The following is a 12,858-nucleotide window of genomic DNA, read 5'->3' on the forward strand; positions in this document are numbered from 1 at the left end:
ATTACATACAAAACTAAATATCTAAATAGTTTATTCAACTAAAAATCATTAGATTATTCACATAAATGCACAACATAAAAAACTTTTATACAAAATAAGAGATATCTACAATACATCTAGGCAAGAGATCATTTTTAAATGAGCCATTCAGTGCAAGTATGATCTGGATGGAATGAAATCAGACAACCGTGTTTTGCCTACAAGTTGATTTAAATAGACATCAAAAAGACACACACACACACGCACACACACGCACACACGCACGCACGCACGCACACGTGAGGGGAACTATGTGCACAGACTGTATATGTTATAGGTCCCCTGTACGACAGCATCCCCCTTCCTTTAGGTCCCCCTGAAGAAGAAAAAAACAGTAGTAAATTAATGTACATTTTCACTCATCCATTTTTAAACATTCAAGTGAAATATATCAAATCAAATCAAATCAAATCAAATTTTATTTGTATAGCGCATTTCTTACAAGATGCAACTCAATGCGCTTCACATACTGACAGAGCCGCAAGCAGGCAAAAGTAAAAACCTGTACACTATGTAGCCAGGAACACTCCCTTGCAGCCCTCTACACATAGAGCGACTACTAGCCAGTTTGCCTACCAGCACCCAGCGGTGGACCCCCACACCCCCCCTCGGGGAGCCCCCGCCGCCCCACACACCCAGCCCACCCCACCACCAGCACACCCGGCCCAGCCAAGCAAGCACAGACCATAAAGGCCCTGCACAAGGACGGCCAAGCAGGTGCCCCGGCGGCGGAATAGACCAGGCACACGGGGCAGCCGGGGGCCCCCAAGGGGAGGCCCAAGGACCACCGGCGCATAGCAAGCATATTTGATTGACACATTCCATGCGAAATCAACAGACAAAAGATTTCAACATTGCTGCTCTGTCTACTAGATGGCGCTGACCATGCTATTAGGTGAACAATTAATTAAATTGTTATATTATTCACAACTTTACCATAAAATGATAATGATTTATACATGTAGAGTGAAGAATTTAAGTGAGAAGAAGTTTATTTATGTGACCTTTCAATACAACATTTGAAAGAAAAGTGACTAATAGCAGCGCTACACTGGGATTTAGTGTGCGCAATCAGGGGAGAACCCGTCAGCGCAGTGATTTAACCTGCTACACCTGAAACATGAGCAATTCCCACACTCATTCACCTCCACTGGCTCCCGGTCAAGTCCCGCATCACATTCCAAATCCTCCTCCTCACCTACAAATCCCTTCACGCCTGCGCCCCCCCAGTACCTAACTGACCTCCCCCAGCATACCCCTTCCCGGATCCTGTGGTCCGCAGACATGGGCCTGCTATCCACCCCCTGCACCAACCTACGGACCTTCGGGGACAGAGCCTTCAGCGTGGCTGCACCTACTCTCTGGAACTCCCTCCCCACAGTGATCCGCAACGCCCCCACCCTGGACTCCTTCAAACTAGCCCTCCAAAACCCATCTGTTCTCCAAGGCATTTGGCCCCTAGTCACTGTTTTAGTTTTTGCTTTGTTTGTTTGTTTGTTTGTGCACGTGGATGCAGAATAAATATCCTCCCCAGACTGTTTCTACATGGGACTTTAAACGCATCAATTCCAGACGTCAAATGTATTGTTTTATATTGAGAGTCAAATCTGTCAAATCGGAATATCTGGTAAGAGTTCAGGCTTGTCCTTTACCTCTTACTTTACATGGACTGTATTTCGGTTTATCAAAAAGGTACTGCTCACGTAGGCATGTATTAATATCAATGTTTCTATTACATTATCATACCATGAAGCTGAATGAATGTTTTTAAGCGTCCTAAAAGTATTGAAACCTAACGTCTCAGGCACTGGATGGGAGAAGAAATAGACTAATTGCACATTGCTGCTAGAGCAGCCACTCAGTCTACATTTATGCTGGCATGTAATTTGGTTACATGAGATGTAATTGGGTTTGCAGGCCGAGCCTGAAGAGTAATCATTGGCCACCCATGGAGACAACACATCTTTATCCTACTCTGCTCAGCCACCCTACTTGAAAGTTCTGGACACACCCCCTGACTCATCTTTGACCCCGCCCCCGACCAGGTCACTAAATCTGCTTTCTTTCCACCTCAGGAACATTGCCCGCATCCGACCCTCCCTGTCCTTTTCCGCTGCTGAGACACTCATCCACGACCTTCATAACTTCCCGACTCGACTACTGCAACAGCATCCTCTACTACGGTTTACCTAATAACAAACAAATTCCAATACGTCCAGAACTCTGCTGCCCGACTGCTCACCTCCACTCGCCGCCGTGACCACGTCCCGGCCGGGGGGGCGGCTGTGGCTCAGGAGGGTAGAGCCGCCGTCTAATGATCGCAAGGTTGGCAGAGCGGTGAGTAGTCCTCAATGTTGTTCCCTTCCATTGTTTACTTTCCTATGAATCTCCTTTCAGATGTTGTATTGAAGAGTGACACAAATGAACTGTTCGCATTTTAACTATTCACTCTACATGTATATATCTATACATATAAATTGTTCTTGCAATTGAGTTGACCCTCCCTTTTGCCCATTGCTGACCCCTCCCTGTCCCTAGCTCTTTAGCTGTCTCGTTTTAGGTTTTGTAGTTTTGGTTTAGTTTTAGACTATTTTAGACTAGTTTTAGTTTTAGACTATGTAGTTTTAGTTTAGTTTTAGACTATGTAGTTTTAGTTTAGTTTTAGACTATGTAGTTTTAGTTTAGTTTTAGACTATGTAGTTTTAGTTTAGTTTTAGACTATGTAGTTTTAGTTTAGTTTTAGACTATGTAGTTTTAGTTTAGTTTTAGACTATGTCGTTTTAGTTTAGTTTTAGACTATGTAGGCCAGGTTTTGTATTGTATTTGTTTGTGGTGGATGTTGTTGTTGTATGCCTGTGAACAGGTCACACTTGAAAATGAGCCCTTGGGGTTCAATGTGTTTTTACCTGTATAAATACAGGTTAAATAAAAATAATAAATAAATAATAAAATCATTATTATTTGAAGGTTAAGTAGTGAATTAACACTGAGAACAATAACAGTTTCATACTTATACAGACATCACCATCTAGTGGACATACTCTGGTACTACCATACTGTACAATGGGACATTAGACATTTGAACAAAGTCCTTGAATCCTTAATAATATACCAATACACATCATATCACATAACTGTGAACAGCCAAACTAACCTTTAGGGCGAGTGTGTGATCAGACTCTGTGTTACCCCAGAGAGAGGGGTCCTCTTGCAGGGCCAAGGTCTGGTTGACAAACCTCAGCATCCCCGTGAGAGAGCTCATGTCCGTCTCCTCCTCCTCGTGGCTCTGCCTGGGGAGAGACTCCTCCTTCTCTGGGTCCCCATCGTCCCCCTCTCTTTCCCCGAGTTTATCCACCATATAGGTGAGGGGGTTGAAGGAAAGGTCTGTGGCGGAGGTGGCTTCCAGGCGACTTAAGCCGCCTTGCCAGCTCTGGTCAGGGTCAGGGTCTGGGTGGATGTACAACGTGGGCGACTGGGATGGGGAGGAGGAGTCCCAGCGGTGTTGAGTCATCAGCGCCCCTTTTAAAGTGTCTTTCAGGCTCTGGGGGAGGTCGTAGGAGTCCACGCTGTCCCGCGACCAGTCTGGGGCTTGGGTGTGGCGAGGGGGGGGGGGACAAGGGTGTGTGTGAGAAGGTGGGGGAGAAAGAGGGTGTGTGTGAGACGGTGGGGGAGAAAAAGGGTGTGTGTGAGAAAAAGTGTGTGTGTGAGAAGGTGGGGGAGAAAAAGGAGGGTGTATGTGAGTGTGTAAGGGTGGGTGGAGATGTGTGTGAGTGTGTGGAGGAGGAGACAGGGGCAGGGTTGCCTCTTGGTGGAGGTGGAGGGAGGAGGAGTGGTTAAGGTCTGCAGCTCGCTCCAGGCTGGAGATCCTGGTCTGCAGACGAGCGACCTCAGACTCCTGCACCAACAACACGGAGGGAAGAATGAGTCAGCCACTGGCTATCAATAATATAATGATTCATTTTCACTTTATTATGAATCGTTCTAGGTTCAGTCTCTGCTGTCATCCAGCGTATTGAACGGTTCGCAAAGAGAAACGGGTATAAACAGAAAAAAGTGAGAGAGAGAGAGAGAGAGAGAGAGAGAGAGAGAGAGAGAGAGAGAGAGAGAGAGAGAGAGAGAGAGAGAGAGAGAGAGAGAGGAGGGATGACATGCAGGACATGTCCGCGGCCGGAATCGAACCGGGAACCCTGCGGCCCACCTAAGCGCCCCCTACTTGTTGTACTCTACCTTGATGAGCAGGGCCTCATTGGCGCCCTGCCAGGTCTTCTCTCTGGTGTCGAGCTGCGTCTTGAGGTGGGCCGCCTCCGCCCGGGCCTGCTCCAGCTGGGCCTGGCTCTGCTGTAACCTTGACGACAGCTGCTCCTGGGAGCTCCGCATGCTGCAGGAGATCTGCTCTGACACCTTCAGCAGCTGACCTCGAGTCTGCTGCAGAGAGGAGAGCTGGGGGGAGGAGTTAGGGGGGACGGGACAGAGAGGAGGATATGGAGGGGGAGAGAAAGAGTTGAAAGAGAGGGAGATGGAGAGGGTAGTAGAAGAGGAGAGAAGTCAGGCATGGAGGCAAATGATTGACAGAGATACTGCACTATAGAGAGAAATAACTAGTGGTTGGACCCTGCTTTCTCTCAGTTGTACCTCTCTGCTGTGCTGCCCCCTCTCCTGCTCCAGCTCCTGCTGCAGGGAGGTGACCGTGGCCTGCAGCCGGCCCTCCCCCTGGGCCCAGCCTGCCTCCCTCACAGCCAGCTCCTCCTCCAGATGTCTCACTAGCGCCTCCTTGAGGACAAACACAACAGTTACAGGGTATAACCATGAAGCTGAATGAATGTTAATTTGAAAGTGACAGTTAGATCTAAGTGACAGTTGACACTAGAACAGCCGTGTCTATGTTACCTACTCAGGGTATATACAGGAATCTTGAGGTTAATTTCAATACCTTTCTAAGACTTTTTAAAGACCTTGTCAATATTTTTCCAGATCTCACATCAGTGACACCTTTAACTTAACAGTTTTAGTTTGCAATAGACTAGACCACTATCATACAACACAATTTCCGGTTCATCTTTGTTTTTTAATAAAATAAAATAAAAAAATACTAAAAGTTTTTAGGACTCAAACTCTTTGGACTGAGTCTAATTCAGAAAAATACCCACAAAATACAAGACCTCATAAGATCGTGATAAGACTTTTTAATACTTAAGGGTCTTAATTTCCCCAAAATCGATTTATCAACTTTTACTGCAATAGTCCAAAGTGTCTTCCTCTCCTCATCTCCTTTCCTTAATCTGCACTGATGTGAAAGAGACAGGATGGGTGGAAGCAAAGAACCTGGAGAGAAACACATTCTGTTGCGTTCACCTCTCCTATGTTTTCAGATTCAAGTGGGGGTAGTTTATGTGCAGAATCATTCAATTCTAAAGCCATGTGAGTCTAACCTTCTCCTGCGTGTGCTGAGTGATGCTGTCCAGCTCTCTGCTCAGGCTTTCACAGTGACTCTGTCTGTCTTGGAGCTCCTGCGTCGTCCTCAGGAGTTTCTCCCGGCAGACACGCAGGTGCTGAGCCTGCTCCAGAGTGTCCTGACACACAAACAACACGTCAGGTTGACTTTTTTTTTTTTTTTTTTTTTTTTTTGGAACTTAGTTTTTATTTCAGTTTCAGCAACTTGTACAATCATGTCATGTTTTGTCTACTATTTTTCCAGTCTTTTAGCTGTACACATATGGTCCATGAATGTGGTTCAAAGCAAGACACACATACACAAACATTGAGATGTCAATGATGGAATAAAAGTAAAGAAAGAAAAAGGGTAGGGGGGGGTAGGGTCAGGTGGGGGGGGGGGGGTTGTGTATGTGTGTGTGTGTGTGTGTGTGTGTGTGTGTGTGTGTGTGTGTGTGTGTGTGAGAATGCAATGCAGGTGTATATCTATGTGTAGTGATATGAGGTTGCCAGTTTTGAAACCTGATTTACCTAACTCCTTTCACCATCGTCAAACTGGCAGACACTAATACATCTATTCATCCCCCCCCCATCCCCCCATCCCACCATACCTTCTCCAAATCTTCCTTCCCCTGTAGTTGTGTTTTAAGCAGGTCTAACCTCTCACTCTGAAACTCCACCTGGAAAGGATGATGGGGAAATAAAAAAATAAAAAAACGTTGTTTATCTTCTTTCTAAGCAAATACATCGTGAGTTTAGAATGATAAGGTTCTATCTCCGTTTAGGGTAGTTCAGAGATATTGAGCGTCAACGTTTTTACATTCCATTATGTTTTGTGAGATGGAACCTTTGTATTTTATGAATTACTAACTCAAACATTTCAACATTTTAAAAATAACACCACACAGGCATTAATAAACACCTAATGGATCAGATTATGTAAAAAAAACTCAATTTTGACAAAAATGGAGATAGAACCTTATAATTCTAACGTCACGACATGGTATTTTCTGTACAGTCAAATAAAGTCATCTAGATTGGGTGGCCTGACCTGTTTGTCTCTGTCCTTGGCTTCTCTGTCTCTTTGTTCTAGCGTCTGCTGCAGGGACAACACCTTCCTCTCCATCTCCAGCTTATGGTCTCTGATAGCCACGTCCAACTGTCCCAGCTGACCAGGAGGAAGAGGAAGATAAGGATGAGGAAGAGGAAGATAAGGATGGGGAAGAGGAAGATAAGGACGAGGAAGAGGAAGAGAAGGATGGGTAAGGAAGGTTCAAGGTTTCTATTCACTGATTTCCCTTTCAAGATCATACAGTATCTGAAACATTTGGTTTTCGGATTTGGGTGTAAAGAAGAAGGTAGATCTTCATCAGGTTAAATGGTTTATTAGTGTGTGTTATTATTACAAAACAATCAACTGTACCAGCTGTGCTCTCTGTTGGAGCTCCCCGTGTCTCTCCTTCATGGCTGTGTCCATGTCTAGAACCTCATGATTCCTCTCCTCCAACTCCCTCTGGCTCTCCCTGTCGAAACACACACACACACACACACACACACACACACACACACACACACACACACAGACACACAGACACACACATGGGTTGTGCAATCAGATAAAACAATCAAAGCTCTTGAAGGTGGAACTCTTGAACCAGCTTGGTAAAAAAACAGAAGCCTGGGGGTCCAAAGTCACCAGTCAAGGTGTGCGTATGTATGTATGTATGTATGTATGTATGTATGTACATATGTACGCACGCACGTACGTACGTATGTATGTACAGTATTATGTATGTATGTATGTACGTACGTACCAGTGGAGGCTCCTCCATAGAGGTGGAGGAGGCCTGGCCTCCCCAATAATTTGAGAGAAGAGAGAGAGAGATTTAAAAAAGCAATAATTATATTTTTTATCAGACACACAACATACAATTCAGAACAATACTTCATCCATTTCTAATATTTATCCTGCAGAACAGCACTCATACACGCGTATGGCGGAAAAAGGTACTACACGGAGGCCAGGCCTCCTGTCGTAAAGTGGTTTCTCATAGAAGTCAATGTAATGCACATTTTTTCATGGCAATATGTGATTGGCCAAATCACTGAAAATGGGTGGGCACAGGAGGCCTGGCCTCCGTGTAGTACCTTTTTCCGCCACACGCGTATGAGTGCTGTTCTGCAGGATAAATATTAGAAATGGATGAAGTATTGTTCTGAATTGTATGTTGTGTGTCTGATTGACATAGTGTTTGAGTGCTTTTGACATGTCATTGATTGTATGTAGTATGTTGTGGTGAATGTTGTGAGCCTGAGCAGAAGGGACAATAGCTGCTGCAGGCGGACCAGAGATTCATGCCAATTGTTTTGTTCATTTGATGACCCATTGTGCAGGCAATAAAATCTGCTTCATCCACCATCCTGAGAGTGTCCCAATCCCTTCAGTACCGACAAACACAAATTAATAATTTTTAACAAAGACAGATAAGAAGAACAGAGAACATTCCATCGCGAGTGAAGCGAGCAAGCGGAAAAAAAATTGGCCTCCTCAATTCTGGAAGTCACCAGCCTCCACTGGTACGTACGTATGTATGTATGTATGTATGTACGTATGTACGTGTATATGCGTGTGTAGGAGGGATTTCTCATGGGCGACGCTCACCTAAGTTCAGAAGCCAGTTTCTCCAGCGAGACCTGTCGTTCGTCGGCAGTGAGCTGCGTGCGCTGCAGGACGTCTCTCAGCTTCTGCAAGTTCTCCAGAGTGTCAGCCAGGTCACAGCGCACCCCCTGCAGCTGTCCCTCCAGAACCTGGGCTCGCTGCACAGAGTTCCGCCTGTCGGCCTCGCTGCAACGCAGTTTCTCCTCCAGGTCCGCGACTGGTAGAGACAGACAGAGAGATAGATTTCTTTTTTCTTTTTTTCTACACACACACACATGCACGCGAGCACAGGCACACACAGACACAGGCACACACACAGACACAGGCACAGGCACACACACAGGCACAGACAGACACAGGCACACACACAGGCACAGGCACACACAGACACAGGCACACACACGAGCACAGGCACACACAGACACAGGCACACACAGACACAGACAGACACAGACAGACAGACAGACAGACAGGCACACAGATAGACACGCACACGCACACACACGCACGCACACACACGCGAGCACAGGCACACACAGACACAGGCACACACACAGGCACAGACAGACAGACAGACACACACACAGATACACAGACAGACAGACAGACAGACACACACACACACACAGACAGACAGACAGACAGACACACAGACAGACAGACAGACACACACACAGACAGACACACAGACACACAGACACACACAAGATATAAATCAACCAAAATGCGCAATTTATCTTTTTTCTTGGCTAATTGTGCGAATCTGAATCTAGCACCAAGGCGACATCCCTTGACGCCACGGCTACGCACAGTTCACAGCTTCCTGTAGCATCTCTACTATGTTACCCACAATACATCTGGACTGTAGGCGGCTGAGGTAGAAATGCAGAGAGATATATTTTTTTTTTTTTTATAAATTTGTTTTTCAGATTTTATCCCTTTTTCACCCAATTTGGTAGCCAATTTAACCCAACTTAGCATCCAATTATCCCCTGCCTATTGCATAGGATCCGCCGCACGACCCCGTGGCCGGCAGTCCCAGAAGAGGCCGCCAGGCAGACTAGGCTGACTGGCTCCTCGAGCCCAGTACCGTTATTCCGGCGCCCAGGGGGCGGTGTTGCGCGACGGATCCTAGTCCAGAAATACTCCTATACCGCCCTCGGAAGCGGCCGGCCAATATGCCGCTTCCCGTGTGCCTCGGCCATATCTGGATCTGGCGAGCCGGGATACGAACCCCGGCCCCGGTGGGCAGCATGCACTAGTGGCCAGTGCGTAGACCGCTACACCACCGCGGGGCACAGAGAGATATATTTCTATGAGAGCAATAAGTTGTGGTCTTACCCCGGCTAACTATAACTAGTCGTCAACGCAAGTTCTATTAGAATTCCAAGCGATTAAAGAAATGTACTGGAATTAGTGTTGGGGTTAGATGAAGGTTTAGGGATTTAGAGGCTGTTACACCATCCGAGTCCTACCCATCTCCTGCTTCTTCTCCAGCAGGCCCTGGGTCTGCTGTAACATCTCCTCCAGGTGCCTGAGCTGGGAGGTTTTGGAGCTGCCATCTCTCTCCAGACGCTGCAGCTGCTGCTCCATGGAGGACATCTCCACGCGACACTTGGCCATCTCCGACGTCAGCTGCCTGCGATACACAGACAGAGAAAAACAAAATAATAATTAAATGATTTTGACATTTAGCAGACGCTTTTAATCCAAAGCGACTTACAATTACGAAATGACAGGGACATTCCCTCTGGAGTAACTGAGGGCTAACTGAGGGCTAAGTGCCTTACTCAAGGGCACACTAGTAGCGGTGTGGTTTCAGGCGGGATTTGAACTCACGACCTTCCAATCACAAGTCCAACTCACTATCCACTAGACCACCACTACTCCCAAAAACCTATGTTAACAGGTATGTACACACAGAAATGCACGCAGACATGCTGAATCTCATGTGTATACGCACACCCTCCATCTCTACCCCACCTAACTGTGCACACAGCCCCCCATTGAAGTTCTCGCATTCGACCTCTCAGCGAGTGTAGTGCCGCTGTTGGAAAGAAATTGTGCCAATTCAGGCTAATAAGCTACGCTCATCTTAGAAGAAACGCCTCCTGAAAGTACTTTCCTTAATGACCCTTGACCAGGTGCACCTTCAACTAGGGTCCTTGATCTGTTCCAGTAGTAAGCACACTCCAGAGAAGAGAGTGTGTTGCCAAGCAATCTAGTCCCTACCGTCCACTCTCCCCAAGAAGACTGCTTTTGAGAGCAGAGCTCTGAATATATACAGTAGGCTACATCCACTGCCAAGGGGTGGGGAGTGGAGGTAAAGGGAGGGGAGAGGGGACTCAGTGTCCTCAGCACTGCGTCTCCTGAGGACACCCGCTTTTCCCCTCTACTGTGTCCCTAAAAACTTCTATTGCCCCCCTTGTACTGTTTCTCTGTTTCTCCAGTGTCAAAAAAAAAAAAAGGGTTAGAAGAAGATGATAGAAGAAGGTTTTTCCTTCTATCAGTGGCCCCGGGCCTGAGCTGGATTACTCTTCCTGCTACGACTGGTGGATTGATGATTCACTTGCTTAGTATTCAAATGTATTGATTGTAAGTCGCTTTGGAATAAGGCGTCTGCTAAATGCCAAAAATGTAAAAATGTAAATGAGAGGGGAAACAGAACAGAACAAGCCCTGGTCATGTGACTGTCTCAGTCTCTGGTGCGATGGCATTTCTCTGCTACTGGGCAAGAGCAGTGAGTCTCCAAATATTTAACCTCAAAAAAGTAAAACCTTTCATGGATTCTGGATATAATATTCAATAGGTCATTTGAGTTTACATAATAAGGACTCTTACATAACGGAGCCGGAGAGCTGTTCCGCTTGTCTCCTTTTCTCCTGCACCTCCTGACTGATCTCCTGTGCCGCCTCCTCTCTCCTCTTCGACTCCTCATCCAGGGACGACCGCGCCTGTTCCAACTCCTGCTCCAACCGCGATACCTGGGACACACGACGTCAAATGACTCAGAACACAGATATCCAGATTCCGATTTAGCAGCTTCACACCTTGGTGCTGCACCCCTGATGCTGCTCAGTCACGGCTGTGTCTCAGGAGGTAGAGCCGCCGTCTAATGATCGCAAGGCTGGCAGATCGGCGGTTCGAGCCCCGGCTGGCCACATGTCGAGGTGTCCTTGGGCAAGACACTGAACCCCAAATTGCTCCCAGTGAGCGGGGCCGGCCGGCGCCTTGCATGGTAGCTTGCCGCCGTTGGTGTGTGAATGCGTGTGTGAATGGGTGAATGAGAGGCCGTTGTAAAGCGCTTTGGATAAAGGCGCTATATAAGTGCAGTCCATTTACCATTCCACAAACAAAGCTCTACTTTTTATGTACCGGTAAATCAACTTCCACTCATGACTGATGAAAATGTGTCAGAGCGTATCGACTCAGAGGTGATTCGCATCGAGTTGATGCGAATCAAGCCATCGTTTCCATCCAATTTCTCATCGCCAATCATCTCAAACTGATCGCGAATCACCTCGGAATGCCAATCAGAATGTTTTATGGAAACACACCTATTGTTTACCTTCCATCTCTACTCAATGTCTCTGCAGCAGGCTTGTGTTACACTACCTGTCCCTCCAGCTGGATCTGGCTCTCCTCCAGCTCCGCCACGCGGGCGCTGCTCTCCTGCAGCATGCTCTGCTGCTGCTGCAGGGAGTACTGCAGCTGCAGGCTCTGTTCACTGGAGCTCTGGTAGACCAACGTGGCGCTGCGCATCTCCCCCTGCAGAGAGCACACCTGAGGAGGGGGTCAGAGGTCATGCTCAGAACATCATGCAGGATTCCCACAGCACACACACTGTAAAAGACCAGGGCTCATATTATTACAGGATAGGGCACTGCTCCTATACTCAGGATTCCTACAATTTTCAACAAGTCAAATTTAATACCTTTTTGGACCTTTTTTTTAAGACCTCATAGAATATGATTTTAGACCTGTTCGCTGGATCTCATTCTTAAGACCTAGCACCTCATTTTTTGTCCGAATAACTGAAATGTGGGACATTTTTAGGCCTTAGAAGCTGAATTGCTGGATTTTAGACTTGAAGGCTTTTTAAGACCAGCGCGGGAACCCTGCTATACTCCTCAGACACGGGAGCAGGAATGAAAGTACGTCATCAGGCCTACCTCAACCACTCAGAGACTCACCCTCACTCCTCACTTTTAAATCCCACCTCAAAACCTACCTGTTCTCCCACGCTTACAGCCTCCCCTACCCCCCCCCCCCCTCTGACATGCATACAGCCTCCCCTACCCCTACCCATCTCCCCTAACACTGCCACCCCCCCCCCCCGTTCGCTAACTCTGTGTTTTATGTGCCCATGTTATCTGTTGCTTGTTGTTTCTGTGTTTTCCGTTTCTCCCTTATTGTCGGCGTCTTTGTGCCTCGGAAAAGCGCTATATAAATGTAATGAATTATTATTATTAATTATTACCTCTCTGCTCTTCACCTCCAGCTGTCTCTCATACTGCTGCTTGGCTTCCTCCATCTGCTGCAGGTAGGAGGTCAGTTCATCTCTGCAGGAGGACAGAGATGTCTCCAGCTGCCTCACCTGACACACAGTCACACAAACACAGCTGAATGCAAAACGTCATATCGCCATGTTAGACTAACTGTTCGCAGGTTTTTGTGTCAATGACACATGTCACTATTAAGTTATTTGACACACACATATCTTTGATATA

At 46.9% G+C, this 12,858-nt stretch overlaps 1 protein-coding gene across 1 annotated transcript in view; it reads right to left on the reverse strand.

Moving 5' to 3' along the window:
* Positions 1-243: 243 nt before the first annotated feature.
* The window catches only part of ccdc18 (coiled-coil domain containing 18), a gene marked incomplete at its 5' end in the record, with an annotated part of 19,695 nt that continues 7,080 nt past the window's right edge, over positions 244-12,858 (reverse strand). The window contains 14 exon segments of the mRNA XM_080543188.1: positions 244-355; positions 3,194-3,580; positions 3,842-3,934; positions 4,267-4,479; positions 4,672-4,809; positions 5,469-5,609; positions 6,081-6,149; positions 6,521-6,637; positions 6,893-6,992; positions 8,132-8,345; positions 9,604-9,767; positions 10,970-11,112; positions 11,744-11,911; positions 12,609-12,725. Coding sequence (XP_080399314.1) covers positions 311-355; positions 3,194-3,580; positions 3,842-3,934; positions 4,267-4,479; positions 4,672-4,809; positions 5,469-5,609; positions 6,081-6,149; positions 6,521-6,637; positions 6,893-6,992; positions 8,132-8,345; positions 9,604-9,767; positions 10,970-11,112; positions 11,744-11,911; positions 12,609-12,725 — 2,109 coding nt within the window. The 3' untranslated portion in view covers positions 244-310.

Source organism: Nansenia antarctica, assembly GCF_963989245.1.
Source record: "Nansenia antarctica genome assembly, chromosome: 12".
NCBI classification, from domain to species: domain Eukaryota; kingdom Metazoa; phylum Chordata; class Actinopteri; order Argentiniformes; family Microstomatidae; genus Nansenia; species Nansenia antarctica.